The sequence below is a fragment of the Megascapheus bottae genome, chromosome 17 (assembly GCF_031878675.1).
Source record: "Megascapheus bottae isolate mThoBot1 chromosome 17, mThoBot2.hap1, whole genome shotgun sequence".
Taxonomy (NCBI): Eukaryota; Metazoa; Chordata; class Mammalia; order Rodentia; family Geomyidae; genus Megascapheus; species Megascapheus bottae.
The window spans coordinates 34,294,324-34,313,033 of NC_143525.1; the positions used below are offsets into that span (position 1 = coordinate 34,294,324).

Genomic DNA, 18,710 nt, shown 5'->3' on the forward strand with positions numbered 1-18,710 from the left:
AGCTACTCAGGAGGCTGAGATCTGAGGATCAGGGTTCAATGCCAGCCTGGGCAATACAAAGCCAAGAGACTCATCTCCAATTGATCTCTGGAAGACAGGAAGTGGGGCTATGGCTCAAGGGCAGGGCAGTAGCCTTGAGCTTAAGAGCTCAGGGACAGAGCCCAGGCCAGAGTTCAAGCCTCATGACCAAAAAAAAAACAAAAACAAAAACAAAAAACAAAACCCACACACACACAAGTTTAGGTTGTGGTTTAGACAGAGGTGAAAGTCTTTAGATAGAATAGGATTTTGCATGTATATTTGGAGGTATATGATTTGTTGACTTACCAGATACTAGAAAGCAGGATATGGCTGGGAGAAAATTCAGGAGCTTGATTGTAGATGAGTCTGAAATCCTTACTCAACATTTATTTGGAAAATAAACTAGGCAGTTGGAGAAATGATTTTGTGAGGGGATGAGACCAAGAGGAAGCGAGAAACCTGGGAGTTATCAGTGTATGAGTGTGAGATGGCTTGGAAAGTAGAATGGAAGCTTATAGAATTAATGATCACATTCTACAAGCGTGCCTTCCTAAGCCCAGTGTTTCCCCTGCAGATCTAAAGCCATACAGCTTGGTGGAAGAGGGCTATGGCCTTCTTGGCTTCTGAACACTGTCATTACCCCTATGTTCAAACTTTCCTGTGCTTAATGCTTTGGGCCCACAAGGCAGGGAAACAGTTTTAATCAGAGGCTTTTACATGAGGCCAGAGAATGTTATTCTTCATTTCCATATATCTATATCTATATTTTTTGGGGGGAGGGGTGGTCGGGGGGGCTTGAACTCTGGGGCCTGGGCACTGTCCCTGAGCTGTTCAGCTCAAGGCTACCACCCTACCCTTTGAGCCACAGTCCCACTTTCATTTTTTCTAGTGGTTAATTGAGATAAAACTTGAGTGCCCTAGCTGGCTTTGAATGGAGATTCTCAGGTCTCAGCCTCCTGTAGCTAGGATTACAACCTTGAGCCACCATGCCCATCTCCACACAGATTTTTTTTTAAAGCATACTGAAGATAGAAAGAAAAAGAACCAATTAAGATTATTTAAGTTTTTGCAGCCTGGCATTGGTGGCTCATGCCTGTAATCTAGCTACTCAGGAGGCTGAGATCTGAGGACCCTGTTCAAAGCCAGCCTGGGCAAGAAAGTCTGAGACTCTTATCTCCAATATACTACTCAGAAAAAACCGGAAGTGGCACTGTGGCTCTAGAGGTAGAGCACTAGCATTGAGCACAGAGAGGTTCAAGAACAGAGCTCAGGCCCTGAGTTCAAGGCCCAAGGGAGGAGGGAATTCCAGATGGTTTTGCAGCCTAGCTTCTCAGAAGGCTGAGATAACATTCTTATCTTGTTAGCTATCAAAATAGCTCTCAGTGGAGGTGAGGCTCTAATAATAGAGCACTAGCTTTGAACAATTTCCCTCCACCAACAGTAGCTCAAGCCTCCAATTGTAGCTACTCAGAGGTTGAGATCTGAGAATTGTGGTCCCAAGCCACCCCCCCTTCCCCGGGGGGGGGGGGGGTGAGTGTAGCTGTGGCTCAAGTGGCTAGTGCTAGTCTTGAAGCAAAATGGCTCAAGGGCAGCCCAAAACCCAGGAGGGACCCCACACAATTAAAAAAAAAAAAAAAAGCCCTTTCACAAGGAATTCTAGGAGAACTAAAATGACTAAGCTGCTTGGAAAGGAAGACACACATGTGAAATGAACATGGAGGAATAAAAGTGATGAGGTGTTCAGGCCGAGGCCCTGAAGCACTGCTGCTCCTCCTAAATGTACAAATCTTTTCAGAGCTTTCCTTCCTGAGCTTCCTCCTGCAGAAGATGCTAGCTGGGGAGGTGGCCGTGGGGAACGATCTCTTGGTAGCTGGCAGGCCTTCATCCTAAGGAGGTGTGGGCAACAACTCCCTGGGCAGCAGACATCATGGATTTTCCTGCCTCTGGGGTGCCCAGGTCCCTCGGTTTCTGTTCTGGGTCCTTTTAGAGACAAAGAACTTCATTCTCTCCACAGCAAGTGTGGGGCTGGCAGGGAGAGTCGGGGGTGAATGGGTTGGGGCGCCTACCCCAAGCAACACGCAACCAGCTCCGAGGAGAAGCCTGGATCCTGACTGGTCCAGGAGGCGCGGGGCGCCGGGCCCCGCCAGCGTGCGCCAGGCGCGTTGCCAAGGCGCCCGGGCCGGGCGACCCCGTGCAGGCGGGCCGGGCTCGGGGGAGCGCTCGGCACGCAGCGACGGGGGAGGGCGGGCGCCATCTACCTCCCGGGCCCCCTGGCTTTTTTCCCTTCCCTTCCTTCGCTCGCACCTCAGTCCCTCGCGCGCTCGTTTCTCCTCAGGGAAGCCTCCGCCGCATTCCCCAGCTACCAGCGGCCGCCCGCGCCCTTCGCGCCCTCCCCGCCCGGGCTGCCCACCTTCGCCCGCTCCTCGCCGCGCTCTTCGGTCCTCGCCCCTCATCCCCGGCCTCCCCGCGCCGGCCCCCGGGGGGGGGGGAAAACCTTCTCTTCCCCCCCACCCCAAGGTGGCGGTGCCGGCCCCTTTCACAATAGTGCGGCCCGACTCCCTCCCCTGCGCTCCCCGTGCGCTCCCGCCCGCCGCCCTCCCGGCGCATGCGCCCTCCGGCCGGCAGAGGCTACGGCGGTGGCGGCTGCGAGCGGCTCGGTTTTTTTAAAGGGAAACGCTGAGGCGCCGGGGGTGACTGTGGGGGAGGGGGGCCCGGAGCTGCAGAGACCCCCCCAGGGGAGGCAGCAGACCCCCACCCGGAGTAGGAGGGCTTGGGGCGGACCCATCCCTTCCACCTCCTCCAGAGGAGGAGAGCAGTGGGGGGGGGGGGGGAGAATGGAAGCTCGGGGCGGCTGAGGCGAGCTCCGGGGCGGGGGGCCGGGGCGGGGAAGGGGGGGTGCGGGGTGGGGAGACGAGGCGGGCCCGGCCGGGCCAGGGGGGGCCGAAGCGAGCTCCGGGGATGAGCTCGGGGGCGGCTGGGTGCGAGCTGCTGCCTCTGAGGCGAAGGCGGCGGCGGCGGCGAGGCCCCCGTGGGCCGGCGGCGGGCCTCAGCCGCGGCCTCCACTTCTCCGCTCGCCGGCGGGATGGCGCCCGGGCTCCGGAGCAGCCGCGCTAGCGGAGGCCCGCGGCCGCGCCGCTGAGGCGAGCCCGCCAAACTCCCCTCCCCCCTCGGTCCTCGACCCCCCGCACCTCGCCCCCTCCCCGCCCCTCCTCCGCCTCGGTGCCCGGCGCGGCCCCGGACCACTATGACCATGAGATCCGCAGTGTTCAAGGCGGCCGCGGCCCCTGCTGGCGGCAACCCTGAGCAGCGACTGGACTACGAGCGGGCTGCGGCGCTGGGCGGGCCCGAGGACGAGCCCGGGGCGGCCGAAGCCCACTTCCTTCCCCGGCACCGTAAGCTCAAGGAGCCGGGGCCCCCGCTGGCCTCCTCCCAGGGCGGTAGCCCCGCGCCCTCCCCGGCCGGCTGCGGCGGCAAGGGCCGGGGTTTGTTATTCCCGGCCGGGGCGGCCCCCGGGCAGCAGGAAGAGAGCTGGGGCGGTTCGGTACCCTTGCCCTGTCCGCCCCCGGCTACCAAACAAGCCGGCATCGGCGGGGAGCCGGCGGCAGCCGGCGCCGGCTGCAGCCCCCGACCCAAGTATCAGGCGGTGCTGCCCATTCAGACCGGCTCTCTCGTGGCGGCGGCCAAAGAGCCTACGCCCTGGGCTGGGGACAAGGGTGGGGCGGCTCCGCCGGCTGCCACCGCCTCGGACCCGGCGGGACCCCCGCCGCTGCCTCTGCCCGGGCCGCCACCACTCGCGCCCACCGCTACCGCTGGGACCCTGGCGGCCAGCGAAGGCAGATGGAAGAGTATGAGGAAGAGCCCTCTCGGGGGTGGCGGCGGTTCGGGAGCCTCCAGTCAGGCCGCCTGCCTCAAACAGATCCTTCTGCTGCAATTGGACCTCATCGAGCAGCAGCAGCAGCAGCTGCAGGCCAAGGAGAAGGAGATCGAGGAGCTCAAGTCCGAGAAAGACACGGTACGCCAAGGGTTAATCGGCGTTCCGGACGAGGAGCGACTTGTGCGCATGCTCGGGGGCGGGGGGGGGGCGGGGGGGACTGTGGAGGGCTTAGGGCTCCCCCGGTGAGGGGTCGGGGAGGTTGGCCACCAGCAGAGGCGTGTCTTAGGTGCTGGGTGGCTGGGGAGCCGAGCTCCCGGACACGTCGGGTCGGAGTGAAGGGGTTAAAGGGCAAACCTAGGGGAAGTGGGGGGGAGGGGTGGTTTCGGGCGCCGAAGGGTTAATTTAAGATGACAGCCCCAGACTTGTGGGAAAGACGTTTAGAATGGGGAAAGACTTGATGTTGTGAGGGGTTAAAAAAAAAAAAAATGAAGGGGTTGGGGTGGAGATGTGGTGGCTGTGTGGAAGGGGTTAAGTTAAAGAGCAGTCGCGTTAGGAGTGGGTTGTGGAGGGGAGGCCCTTAGCAGCTGTTGCTCTAACCAGTGCTGCAGCATCTCTAGACAGGAGGAGGGTCGCAGGCCCTTCAGCGGGCAGAGGGCTAGAGGGTGAATTACACAGAGCCCTGTTTTAGCTTTATTAAATGATGTTATGGGAATCACCACCTTTGGTTTCAGGCAGTGTTGATAGGAATTTGAGTTATAACACGTAACCCACTGACCCAGGTCCTTTGAATAAGCATGGTGTTTGAAGCTGGAAGATCTTAAGGCCATCAGGGAGAAAGTAAGCTTATTCAATATATTAAATAGATTCGCTCCCTTCAAAATCCCTATTTGAGAATCTAGCCTGGAGTAGAGAAGTCTGTTAGAATTTTTTGGTGCCTCTTGTACATAGGCTTGTTTTTCTGCAGCAGTAGTTATGGGCACCTCGGCTTTTTTAAAACATACTCCTTCAGATATCAGGGAAGGTGGAGTGGCGGGGTTTTACAGTGCTAGCATACCTGCCTAAAAATAAACATGGTTCCTGCAATGTTTGGGTTCAGGCTACAACAATTTCTCTTTGTGTGTCTCTTTCCCTCTTTTCTCCCCCTCCCTGTCTCTGTCTCTGTCTCTCTCCTTCTGCTCTCTTACCTCCCTCCCTCTGTCCCCTCCCTTTTCCCCTCTCCCCTTCTCTGGTGCGCCAAGGGCTGAGTTAGGGAGCAGAGGCTATTCATTTTGTTTGTTTTCCAAATGAATCTCATCAGGCTGCTTTGTTGTTTTTTTTTTCCCTCCAATTGGAGAATGCATTCTGCAAGGTGGAATGGAAGCTGGGGCAGGTCTTGGGGAAAATATCTGTGTTAATTTGTGGAAGTTACTCAATATGGAGGTGCCACTGCTTAGGTGTACTATACTGCAGTCTAGGGGTGTGATGGTACTGTAATTCCAACGCCTCATATCCTTCCATGGAGAGGGGATGGGAAGAGGGATTGTGAAGAAGAAATTAAGGAAATATCTACAAACTGTGGTTAACTAATGCTAAGGCTATGGGTCAAAACAGATAAATGGAGAGGAAATGAGAGTATGTCTGACAAGTGATGGCTTCTGCTGGGTTACTTAGGTAATGCCTCCTTTGCAGGATTTCCCAGATAGGGAAAGTGGGGTGAATTAAGGATAGAATATCAGTCTAACCTTGGCATTCACTGCTTCTCTTGTGTATTGCAGTCCTAGCATTGCTTAAGCTTGTTTCTCTTATTCCAGTCATTGTTTGGCTTCTACTGAAATCTATGCAATGGATGTAATGAAGGCAGAATTAACACTGTATAACCCTGACCAAATTCTTGTAGTATGGTGTAAGTAGCACAGTTGGCACATTTTCTCAGAAGTTGAGTTAATGTGAAGTTTTTGATGACAATAGACTTCTTTTTTCTCTTTGATATGTAGTCTTTTAATTAAAGTGAAAGAACATTCATTTTAAGAAATATTTAGGTAATGTTTTATTTCAAGTGCAAAGCATTATACATATACCATTTGCTAGGATTTATATTACTGATTTTAGGGGGTGGGTGGGTGCTGGTCCTGGGGCTTGAACTCAACATGAGCTCTGTCCCTGGGCTCCTTTTGCTCAAGGCTAGCGCGCTACCATCTGAACCACAGCTCTATGTTGGGCTTTTTTGGTGCTTAATTGGATACAAGAATCTCACAGACTTTCTTCCCTGGGCTAGCTTTGAACCATGATACTCAGATCTCAGTCTCCTGAGTAGCTAGGATTATAGGTGTGAGCCACTGGTGCCCAGTTTATATTATACACTATATGATTTCTATTATAATTTTTTCAAATGGAATGTTCATTGTTTTAGAAGTACTCTTCCCCCCTCACACACACTCTCGAATAGTATTGCCATCCCTAGTGATACTGGTTGATTCCCTCTCTTTGTACTCTTTTTTCTTTTTTTTTTGCCAGTCTTGGGACTTGGAACTCAGGGCCTGAGTGCTGTCCTTGGGCTTTCCCAAAGCTAAAGCTCGACCGCTTGAGCCACAGCACCATTTCCAGCTTTTTCTATGTATGTGGTTACCAAGGAATTGAACCCAGGTCTTAGTGCATGCTAGGCAAGCACTCTACCACTAGGCCAAACTCCAGGCCCCTCTCTATGTACTCTTTTGAGTTCTCCTTAGAAAACACAAGGCTGGGCATATAGCTTAGTAGTGGAGAGCTTGTCTACCATGCACTCTGGAACCTCCACCACCACCACACACATGCACACATGCCCGTAGAGAACATATACAAGATTAATTCTGGAAACTCCCAAACTGCTTTGGAGCTACATGGTTAGCAGTATCAGATACCATGCCACTAAAAGATATGCTGTGGCCTCTCTCTTTCAGAACATTGAACTATATATTTCCCATACCTCTTCCCATCTAGGCTACCCCCTAAAATTAAATCCTATGCCTTTGTCTTCTCTACTGAGTTTGAGGAAAACTATTGAGATTAATATCTCCCAATTAAAAGTAAGTTCAATCAATAAGATCTACAAAAAAAAAAAATGCTGAGGATTGTTGATTCCTAAGTGGATTTTGTGTGTTTGTGTTAAGCCTACATTTTGTCACTTTCTTTTAGCTCCTTGCTCGGATTGAACGTATGGAAAGGCGGATGCAGTTGGTAAAGAAGGATAACGAAAAGGAAAGGCACAAGCTGTTTCAGGGCTATGAAACTGAAGAGAGAGAGGAAACTGAGCTATCTGAGAAAATTAAATTGGAGTGCCAGTCGGAGCTTTCCGAGACATCCCAGACTTTGCCTCCCAAGCCTTTCTCCTGTGGGCGGAGTGGAAAGGGACATAAAAGGTGCGCTAATGACGTTGTTCTACTGTCTGGGCATGATGGGAACACTCTTACAGTGACTGAGTGTAGGGATTGGGACTTATGGATTGGCTTCATAGCAATCTTATCCTGAATTACCAAGTCTTCTCTGTCTTGAAACACACTTGCTATTTAAGCACACCAGCTATTTAAAGTCTCCTAGGAACATTTGGTCACAGTATTAAGTGCAAAATGCAGAGTATATCATAAAGAGAATTATAAGAATACAGATTTTTAAAGTTATAACAGTTTACTTCAGGTTATAAAATGTTAAGTTACTCCATTATATGAGACATTTGTAGACAGAAGTTAACATAACTGTCCCTTGGACTTAAAGAAAATTAGTCAAACTATAAGGGTAGGCAGAATTTTTAAAAAATGAGAATTCAAACACAGTAAAATAGATTAAAAACTGGTTATAAATTAGCTGTTATAAATTTTTTCACAGATATTAACCATTATACTAAGAATTGTGAAACTTGAAGGAGGAAATGGATCATGGAAGCATATGAAACATAGAATTTAGGTTGGTTAATGAGGAATGGTTGAGTGCTTGGAAGGCCCTGAGTTCAAATTCCAGTTATCCCCCCCCCCAAAAAAAAACCCCAAAACATATAGATTGTAATTAACGTGAAACAGGATAAGTTATTAAAATAGTGACTCTAGTTGACAGGAATGAAATCATTGATATAGAGTAGTGACACCTAATGTTGGCTAAAAGATTTTGACAAAAATAAAGCCCGTGTGTGTGTGTGTGTGTGTGCGTGCGTGCGCAGTGTACATGTACTCACCTATACTAGGACTTGAACTCTGGCACTGGGCACTGTCCCTTAGCTTTTTTACTCAAGGCTGGTGCCCTATCACTTGAACCACAACACACCATTTCTAGCTTTCTGGTGCTTAATTGGAGATAAGAGTCTCATAGACTTTGCTGTCTGGGCTGAGTTCAAATCTTAATATTTAGACATCAGCCTTGTGAGTAGCTAGGATTACAGAGATTTTTTTTTTTTTTTTTTTTTGCCAGTCCTGGGCTTAAGCTCAGAGCCTAAACACTTTCCTTGGGTTTTCTTAAGGCTAGAGCTCTACCATTTGAGCCACAGCACCACTTTCAGCTTTTTCTATGTATGTAGTACTGAGGAATCGAACCCAGGTCTTCGTGTATGCTAGGCAAGCACTCTACCACTAAGCCAAACTCCTGACCCCTCTATTAGAGATTCTTCATTGTGGAATCTTGGTTTTTTTTTTTTTTTTTTTTTTTTTTTTTAATTTACTAAGGTCCTAGTCCATGTACTGTTAATCATATGGTGGTTTCTGCTCATGACTTCCAAATGAGCACCAGATATGTAAGTACCCTGAGCACTGGTCATTTTGGAGCAAGGAAACAAGCTACTTCTTTTGCCCCAGAACATATTCAGATCAGGTTTTATTCAAGAGTCAATAAATCTTACAACATTTTCTTTCCTATCTGATAGGAAAACCTCATTTGGAAGTACAGAAAGAAAGACTCCAGTAAAAAAGCTGGCTCCTGAATTTTCAAAAGTCAAAACTAAAACTCCTAAGCACTCTCCCATTAAAGAGGAACCCTGTGGTTCCTTATCTGAAACTCTTTGTAAGCGTGAATTGAGGAGCCAAGAAACCCCAGAAAAGCCCCGGTCTTCAGTGGACACCCCACCAAGACTCTCCACTCCCCAAAAGGGACCCATCGCCCATCCCAAGGAGAAAGCCTTCGCAAGTGAGATAGAAGATTTGCCGTACCTTTCCACCACAGAAATGTATTTGTGTCGTTGGCACCAGCCTCCCCCATCACCATTACCATTACGGGAATCCTCTCCAAAGAAGGAGGAGACTGTAGCAAGTAAGGCATAGAGAACACTTGCTCTTATACCCTAGTGGTGGCGGTCAAGCTAACAAGTGTGAAAATGCCTTTGGCATTTTTTTTTTAAAGTGCAATCAATAAAGCAGAGTTCTGTCAAGAATGAGTAAGTTAACAGCCAGAGACAGACACTGTGCAGGCATTGCAAATAGATGGAATTACAGCAAAATGTGCTCAATGTATTTGCCTGCTTACAACACTGGGAGATGTGTTTGCCAGTAAGTTGCTCATCACAAGAGCATCAGACTTGGGGGGTGTAATCTCCGGCAACTTGCATGCCCTCTTGAAAAAAGGGTTTTCTGTGCTGTGAAGTGCATAGAACTTATACTTTGCCATGCACGACTGTTCCTGAAATTGATATTATGTGAAACCTGGAAGGGTGGTCTTTGGGTGTTCTCAGGGGCCAATGGTAATTTTTGGTTGGGGAGCCAGGTTGGGGTGGGGAATTTCATCTGGGCCTCCACTCTTAACTATATAAACATTTATCTGTATCTCTATGTCCCGGTCTTGGGGCAGGAGGAATCTGCCAAAGACCAACAGTCTTATTTAATCTTACTATACTTCACAAAGGTTCTAAAATGTGAAGAGTTTACTTGGATTGCAGTAGCCCATTGGTTGTTCATATATTTAAATAAAATGGTCTACAAACTATTTTTCAAACAAAAAGGACTATCTTGGGATATCTGAGCTGCTTTGGGGGGGAGGGGGATATGGGACTTGGTTTTCATTCCCTTTTATTTTTCCTTTATGGCTTCTACACAGAGATGCTCCCCTATCTTCTACATCACCTATTAACCGGAATGTGTCTTCAATGTGTGCTACTAGCCTGTGACAGTCCTGTGGGTGCCTTGGGTTATGGTGGGGAAAGCCTTCTTGGACAGACTTGAGTTTCTGTCCCTGTACCTTGTCCTAGCAGGGATGGGGATGGGAATCCATTCCAATAAGACAAGAGCATTCTCCAGGCTTTGTTTGGCTGTTGTGGTGACAACATTAAGTGGGAAAGATAGATTCATTATCTGACATTTATTAGACACTTGAATATATGAGACAGACTAGGATCCTGATCTAGATTCAGATTTTTCTGTTGTTTCAGTCAGGGAAGGTTTGTCCCTAATGGTTAACCTTTTTGCCGCCATGGCAATGCTGTGTAACAACTTAAAGTGAAACCATGAAGCAACTTCCCATCCGGAATTTGGAAATGGCTTGGTCTGGAGATACTCTGTGTGGCTGGCTGTTTTTGAAAACCCTGTCTGCCCTAGTAAAGCAAGTTCCAAACACCTCTGAGATTGTGGGCCTGACCATTTGAAGGAGTGTGACTGGGGATATCCTAGTCCCTTGAGGAGCCTGAGTTCCAAATAAACATGTGAATCCTTGTTTGGTCCCCCTATCTCAAGAGGAAGTCTCAATGGCTTGTTCTCAGGAAGCCAAAGTCTTTGTGCATGTTGTTCAGGCTGGACCAGCAAGGTAGTTTGTTTGGAGGGAGGAGGGAGCTGTTTAAGAAGACTACATATGTAAGTTTTGAGAACATTGATCTTTTATTTGAAAAATAGGGTCAACTTTTACTCACCTGCCATGTTCTGAGTTTTAAGGTTTGATATCCTTGGCCATCAACTGTTGCAGGGAAACCACCCTAAATAATGAAGAAAAGAAGTCGTCTCAGTGTAAAAAAAAAAGTGGTGGGCTTATTTTCTTTTCTTTTGTCTGTTATTCCCTTTTCCCCTCCCCCAGAGAGAAATTCTCAAAACAACTCAAAAAAAACAAAATGGCTTCCTAAGTGAGAACTTCAGTGATGATCCTTTCCTCCATTTTGGGTATGGGCTTTTTTTCTTTTACACTGAGATGATTCTTCTTTCCTGCATTATTTAGGGTGTCTGATGCCATCAAGTGTTGCAGGAGAAACTTCAGTCTTGGCTGGTGAGTAGAATAGGAATTGTGCTGGCTGGGCCTGGGGTGGAGGTTGGTGGGATGGTGGCTGGTTGGGAGCTGAATTCCCCATCCACTGGATGTGGGCGAGTGAGATTTCTTGGTGTTTGATTGATTAGACTTCAAAATGACAACAAATTTCAGTTGTTTTTCAGGAACTTCAATAGCATCCATTATATGAATTGTCAGGTATTGGCTTAGGGTTTTTTGTGTTCCGAGTTTGGCAGACCACAATGGCATTTTAGTTACTTTTATACCATAGCCAGGACACTGAATATGGCTTCAGGCAAGGCCATAGAATGGATTCCTATCAATCACTTGGTAACTTTGTCTTATCTGGGGAGAGATCTCTTATCCTAGTGAATAGAGGGTTTATAAGACTTTGGATTTAAGGGTGGTTCCACCCCTCCTCTTTTTCTTTTTCTTTTTCTTTTTCTTTTCAGTTCCTTCTTGGAGGGACCACTTGGTAGAGCCTCTAAGGGACCCAAATCCTTCAGACATTTTGGAGGTAAGTACCAAGAACTCATTGTAGATGAAAGAGACTAAATAAAATGTGGAGGTTGTCAGCCATAGTGACTAGTATTTATAGTCCCAAGTACTTTGGAGTTTGAGTCAGAAAGGTTGCTTAAACCCAGGACTTAGAGGCCAGCCCATCTACAAAGAAATGAAGGGGCATAGCTTTGTGGATGCCATGTACATTTTTTTTTTTGGATGTATTAAACAAACCTTTCAAGTCCAGAACTAGTTGAACTTAGTCTAGTCTAACTTCTTCATTTCATATATGAGAAATTCAGGATCCAAAGTTGCATTGATTACTCCAAAATAAGTAAGGTACAGGGCGAGGTGGCTCATGCCTATAATCGTAGCTACTCAGGAGGCTGAGATCTGAGGTTGGAGGTTCAAAGCCAGCTTGGGCACTAAAGACCCAGTCTCTTATCTCCAGTTAATCACTAGAAAATGGGATATGGGGCTGTCGCTCAAGGGGTAGGGCAGTAGCCTTGAGCTGAAGAGCTCAGGGACAGCGCCCAGGCCCAGAGTTCAAGCCCCATGACTCCCCCCCACACACACAAAGTACTTACCTGACATATGTGGCTTACAACTATAATCCTAGTTACTTAGGAGTCTGAGATCTGAAGATCACAGTTTGAAGCCAGCCCAGGTAGGAAAGTCTGAAACTCTTATCTTCAATTAATGACCAAAAAGCTGTAAGTGGAGCGAGCTATGGCTCCACTTTCTAGCATTAGCAAGAAAACTCAGCACAGTCCTGAATTCAAGCCCCAGAACTGACAGTTTATAAAAACAAACAAGGGACTGGGAGTTTGGCCTAGTGGTAGAGTGCTTACCTAGCATGCATGAAGACCTGGGTTCGATTCTTCAGTACCACATACATAGAAAAAAGCCAGAAGTGGCGCTATAGCTCAAGTGGTAGCGCTCTAACCTTGAGGAAAAAACCCAAGGACAGTGTTCAAGCTCTGAGCCCAAGTCAGGAATGGCAAAAAAAAAAAAAAAAAAAAAAAAAAGCTGGAAAATATTGGGAACAATGGAAGATTTCATGCCGGTAGAAAAGTATACTACTCAGCAGCACAATGATATATTCTTTTTTTGTTTTTGTTTTTTATTTTTCTTTAAATTTTAATGTATGGAGGGGTTACAGTTATATTTGCCAGATACACAATGATATATTCTAAGCTCATTTGAGTCTAAAAAATGTGATATCTGGGGTCAGGAGTATGGCCTAGAGATAGAGTGCCTAGCATGTATGAAGTCCTGGGTTCCGTTCTTCAATACCACATGTACAGAAATAGCTGGAAGTGATGCTGTGGCCCACGTGGTAGAGCTATAGTTTTGAAAAAGCCTAAGGACCAGTGCCCAGACCCTGAGTTCAAATCCCAGGACTGACCAAAAAAAAAGAAAAAAAATTTAAAAAAATACCTAAACTCAGAATCAAGTTTATGTAGGTAGGGAAAATTCGTGGCAGTCTCAGGGGTTTTAGTTCCATAGGGCGACCATTTTGCTGATTAGTTGCAGGTATCTCTCACAGACTTTTTTTACCCAGACTGGCTTTGAACATTGATCCTTCAGTTCTCAGCTTATTGAGTAGCCAGGATTACTGGCATGAGCTATCAGCGTCCACCTTGATAGATGTACCTTTTACCTTGGAAAATTGTGGGAATGATTTTGAAATTTGTAGTTTCTGAAAGGCTGTAGGTGGCAAAAAGACTGGAAGTAGAAAGTTATATGAACATAATATGTTGACAAGTAGCTTATTACTGCTGTTCCTTAACCAGAACCTGGATGACAGTGTGTTTTCAAAGAGGCATGCAAAACTGGAGCTGGATGAGAAGAGAAGGAAAAGGTAAGGCACAAATGTTCATTATGGGAACAACTGACCCCTAGCACCCTAAGCTTTCTCTTCCCTGTTGTGGACAGCCTTACAGCTCTCAATAGTCCATTATTGACTGCCCAATCACCAACAGTCCATTGTGGATTGCCTAATCAGTTGAGCATCTTAGGTGCAAGTGATAGTTGTAAATAAACACATTTGGCTTCTTTTTTCTCTTTTTCTTTGTGCCAGTTCTTGGACTTGAACTCATGATTGGGTTCTGTCTCTGAGCTTTTGTGCTCAAGGCTAGTGCTCTACCACTTGAGCCACAGCTCCACTTTTACCTTTTTGTTAGTTAATTGAAGATCAAAATCTTACAGACTTTCCTGTTTGGGGTGGCTTCAAACCATGATTCACAGATCTCTGCCTCTTGAGTAGCTAGGATTACAGGTGTGAAGCACTGACACTCAGGTCTCTTTTTCTTTATATATGTCCTTCAGTTCTGCTTTCTGTGGAACACCAACACATAATTTGGATTGCTAGACCACTTAATAGCTTTTCCTTAACTAAGCAGTCATCAGTCTCTTTACCCCACCTAGAAGAGTCAATAAGTTTCTGTTCAGCATCTGGACTATGTGAGTTGCTTTTATAGAACAAATTTGGGTGTAAGAAGTAATGTGGTTTTTTTGTGTGTCTGTTTTTTCCCAGATGGGATATTCAAAGGATCAGGGAACAAAGAATTTTACAGCGACTACAGCTCAGAATGTATAAAAAGAAAGGAATTCAGGAATCTGAGCCTGAGGTTACCTCATTTTTCCCTGAGCCAGACGATGGTAAGTTTTACCTCTCCAGAAAAGTATGTTTTTGGGGCCAGGAGCATAGTCTTGTGGCAGAGTGCTCAACTAGCATGCATGAAGCCCCGAGTTTGATTCCTTAATACCACGTACTCAGAAAAGGCCAGAAGTGGTACTGTGGCTCAAGTGGCAGAGTGCTAGCCTTGAGCAAAAAGTGTCTAAGGACAGTGCCCAGGCCCTGAGTTCAAGCCCCAGGACTAGCCAGAAAAAAAAAGTAAGCTTTTCAAAAAGAAAAGAGGGTTATATAGCTCCAGAACACAACTTGTTCTGATGAGTAAACTATTTTGATTCTGTTATTGTTACTAGATATTTTCCAGCTGTGTCACTAACAAGGTTCCCTTTGACTTTCTTCTGTAGTTGAAAGTTTGATGATTACCCCCTTCTTGCCTGTTGTAGCATTTGGACGACCATTACCAAAATTAACTCCACAGTAAGTATGAAGGACTTTACCCCTCTTCTCTGTAGCCTACATAGAGGGTTAAACCAAATGGCTTAAGGATATTCATGATTCTATGATAGACATGAAGCTACCTAAACAGCAGCTAGGAATTTCTTTTTGACCAATAAATAGATTGATTGGAGATAAGAATCTCACAGACTTTCCTACACAGGCTGGCTATGAACCACAGTCCTCAGATGTCAGCCTCCTGAGAAGCTAGTATTGCAGGCATGAGCCACTAGCTCCCAGCCCCTTCTAGTCTCGCAATTGATTTTCTCACCATTTTTTTTTTCCCCCAGAAATTTTGAGCTGCCCTGGTTGGATGAGCGTAGCCGATGCAGGTTAGAGATCCAGAAGAAGCAAACACCTCACCGGATGTGTAGGAAATAGCTGTGCTGGCAAGAACTTTGTCTTCAGATAGTTGTAGCATGCCATTCCCAGAGAGTGGCAGAGACCTGTATATGTGACCTATGTCCTCATGTATGTTATCATTTGCTGATAATGCCCTTCCATACTCCCTTGATTTTAGTTTTGTTTTCATCACTCTGGATTCACAAAAACTCGTACTGGGCTAATTGTGAATTAGGGTGATTGGGATTTCCTTTCCCTTTTTGGGGAAATGAGCTCTCAAGCTAAATCTATAGGATGGTAGATTTGGAAGTTTCAGGGGTCAGTTCTACACATTTGCCTATGTTAAAGATACACAAGGGCTCTCTTCATTCAACATGTAGAAGATGAAGCAACCCTTTCCATTAGGAGCTATGCCTGCCTGGCTGTCTTACATATAGTGGTTTTTACCTTCACCGTGAGCTTTAGGACCAGATGGGGAATACTAACAGTGAAGTGATAAAGCAAGTCATCTTCACAGAATAAGATTGAAATTGGAGAGCTGGTAGATAAATCATCTGAAAGATAATTGTTCTCTTCAGACTATTCTGTGACATAGTTATGTAAGAAGGGATGTGTGGTTGTGACTATTTTCTTTCCTAGTTAATGCTTAACTGAAGTTCTTCCTTTACCCCTCAAAAAACATAATCTTTGGAAAAGAAAATGGGATGTTTGTTTCAGACAGTTACATTGCTAAACAAAAGCATTATCATGTGAGGATGGCATGCCAGAACCTGTACATGTCCTAGTGTCACATCTCTTTGTGAGTATTCCTTAGTTGGGCCTCATCCCCTTAGTTGAGCTCTTTGTGGTGGGGTAGAGATTTAGGGCGGGTGGGGGGTGCAGAATATTTGCATCCTTTGGCCGACAAATGTCTACATCTTGAAACAAACAGATGTCCCTAATGAGCTTCTCCGTTCATTTTGTAAAAATAGACTGTGTGTGCACCATCTTAGTTACCTTCCCCTATCCTCCTTTTGTTAAAAAGAAATTTAAGGACAGAACTCCAGGCCACTTTGGTCTCATTGCAAGATCCCTATTAACTATCTGGGGAAAAAAAAATAGAGCCAAGAACTTTGGTCTTATATATATAGGAATTGCCTTTCTTTAGTCTTAAGGACTATTATGTAAAAACGAGTAGGGGTCTAATCTCCTAGAAGGTAGGGGCTTTTATCCTTAAAGAGAATATGTCCCCAGATTATTAGCACTTTTAGAGGAGAAGCCAAGGTATGTAAGGTGTGTGGCGGGCCCATCAGTGGAGCATGGAGAGAGAGAGGGATATCACGAGAAGGGAAGTCCTCAAGGGCCTTCCACTGCTACAAGCTTTGTGTAAGATGTTGATCTGTGCTCCCGATTTTGAAAAGAATTATTCCGGCAGCACGTGTAGTATTCTCGGATAACCTCACTGCTCTTATTTCTGTTTTTTTCATTTGTGAGTGTATATGTGCACGCACATGTGTGTGCGTGTGCGTGTGTGTGTGTGTGTGTGTCTTTATCTGTTTATGGGTTTTCATTTGTAATTCCATCTGTTTAGGAGAATGGGCTCTATAAGGAAACCTGCTACTAAGCTTCATTTCAGCAAGGATATAAAGGATTTATTCCACTAGGGGCTCTCCTCTCACACCTTAAGGATAAGATTTCTTTTAAAGAAAAAAAAAAGAGAGAGACAGACAGATAGACAGACAGACAAAACAAACTGGGCCAGATTTTTTTTGTGTGTGTATATGTTTTCTTTTATTTTAATGTGGTAAGCTGTTTGGCCTTCCTACTCTGAACCTATGTTGTTTCCCAGAGGAAAAAGAAAACTTATGTCTCTTTATTTTGCTCCTAAATCCATCTCAGTTTGTTCTTGATTTTGTCGTTTGTCAGATTCCTAGTTTTGGATGTGGATTATTAAATTTAGCCTTTATGTTTCTGCCCTATACATGGAACTCCTCAGATACTGCTTTTGCTAGACTGAGAGGAATCCATGAGGTGCTATCTGGCCAGACGTAAGTGGATTTTATTTCCTGGTTCTCCCTTTTGCTGAAGACCTCTTATTTTATTGCTCGTTTCTAGATCTTTGATTTAGAGATGTCGGGGTTTGTTGAGAATGAGGCTGGATAAAGTTTAAAGAGTGAAATTACAGTGTGTTAAGAGTGTGAGGGGAAAATTAGTCTTATTTTTCCTTACATGGGATACAACACTGTGAAATTCAATCTTTAACTGAAGGCCCTGCAATTCTCCTAAAACATAGTTCCTTATTTCTTTAACAGAGTTTAAGCTAGTGTTAATAAATTAAGAGAAATTGCTTGTCTGTCCACCTCAGCTTTGTTTTATGCCCATTTCATATTGTTGTCTGTGTTGTAATTCATACTTTTGATACCATTTCTGATGTGTAAAATTGGTTGTCTTGTAAATATCTTATAAAGAGTTCAATTGTAAATAAACTATTGTGGCTGTTAACTTTTGAACTCTTGCCTCAATTTATTAGGTTTCTTGAGAAACAAATCAATCTGCTTGTATATTTGAATGACTGGGAAAATATCTTACTTCCACAATAACATATAACACATTATTTCCTCCTCTTAAAAGGTACTCATTCGTATTTGTACCTGAATACAATGGTATGTTTCATCCTTTCACCCATCTTTGTCCAGAGCTCTTCCTTAATTGATAAAATTTATCCCTCCCCTTCTCATTCCCCCTCCTCCCACCCCTCCTGGTAGTTCTGGGCCTTGAACTCAGGGCTTGATCCTGAGCTTCATTTGCTCAAAGCTAGCACTTTGCCATTTCTGGTTTTCTGGTGGTTAACTGAAGATGAGAGTCTTGGACTTTTCTCTCCACCTTGGCTTTGGACCATGATCCACAGATCTTAGCCTCCTGAGTAGCTAGGATTACAGGCATGAACCACCAGAGGCAGGCCATGAGACTGTCTGGAATCAATTCAAAAAGAGCTGGAAGTGGACCTGTGGCTCAAGTGGTAGAACACTGGCCTTGAGCAAAAGAAGCTAAGGGACAGCAGCCAAGGCCAAGGCCTAGGACTGGAGAGGAAAAAAAGGTTTTCTGTTGTTTTTGGTTTATTTTTTGCTAGTCCTAGGGTTTAAACTGAGGGCCTAAGCACTGTCCTTGGGCTTTCTCAAAACTGGAGCTCTGTCACTTGAGCCACAGCACCACTTCCAGCTTTTTCTATGTATGTGGTACCAAAGAATTAAACCTGGATCTTCATGCATCTAGGCAAACACTCTTAACCACTAGGCCAAACTCCCAGCCCTGAGAAAAAATGTTTTAAACTGGGTATGTTACATACATACCTCTAATCTGAGTGTTTAGAAGGCTCAGGCCTATGGGGGTATTGGTCAAGTGGTAGCAAGTATGAGACAGAGTTCAAACCCTGTTGCCACCAAAAAATACCCTAAGACCAAATAAGTAAAGGCTGAGTCACTAGGCATTAATAGTTCATGCTATAGAAACCGAGGGTTTTGAATTCAAGGCCTCAAGCTCTCACTTAAGATTTTGGTTTAAGGCTGAAGTTCTGTCACTTGAGCTGCATGTCTGCTGACAGTTTTTTGCTTGTTAATTAGAGGTATGAGATTTGATTACCCAGTCTAGCTTTATTAATTTTAATCCTCATATTTCAACCTACTA

The 18,710-nt window shown here is 45.7% G+C and overlaps 1 protein-coding gene across 3 annotated transcripts; it reads left to right on the forward strand.

Annotated features, from left to right (window-relative positions):
* The first annotated feature begins 2,864 nt into the window (after nt 1-2,864).
* On the forward strand, nt 2,865-17,516 carry Msl1 (MSL complex subunit 1). Of its 3 annotated transcripts, none has more exons than XM_090350784.1 (9): nt 2,865-4,033; nt 7,046-7,269; nt 8,757-9,139; nt 11,024-11,071; nt 11,524-11,588; nt 13,369-13,436; nt 14,112-14,236; nt 14,615-14,687; nt 14,996-17,516. In XM_090350784.1, exons 1-9 carry the CDS (start codon nt 3,266-3,268, stop codon nt 15,084-15,086), a joined length of 1,845 nt encoding a protein of 614 aa, XP_090206910.1. In that variant the 5' UTR covers nt 2,865-3,265; the 3' UTR covers nt 15,087-17,516. The 3 variants fall into 3 exon arrangements, with proteins under 3 accessions (XP_090206910.1, XP_090206911.1, XP_090206912.1); XM_090350786.1 differs by lacking the exon at nt 2,865-4,033 and adding an exon at nt 4,291-4,732; XM_090350785.1 differs by lacking the exon at nt 11,024-11,071.
* Nucleotides 17,517-18,710: the final 1,194 nt, after the last annotated feature.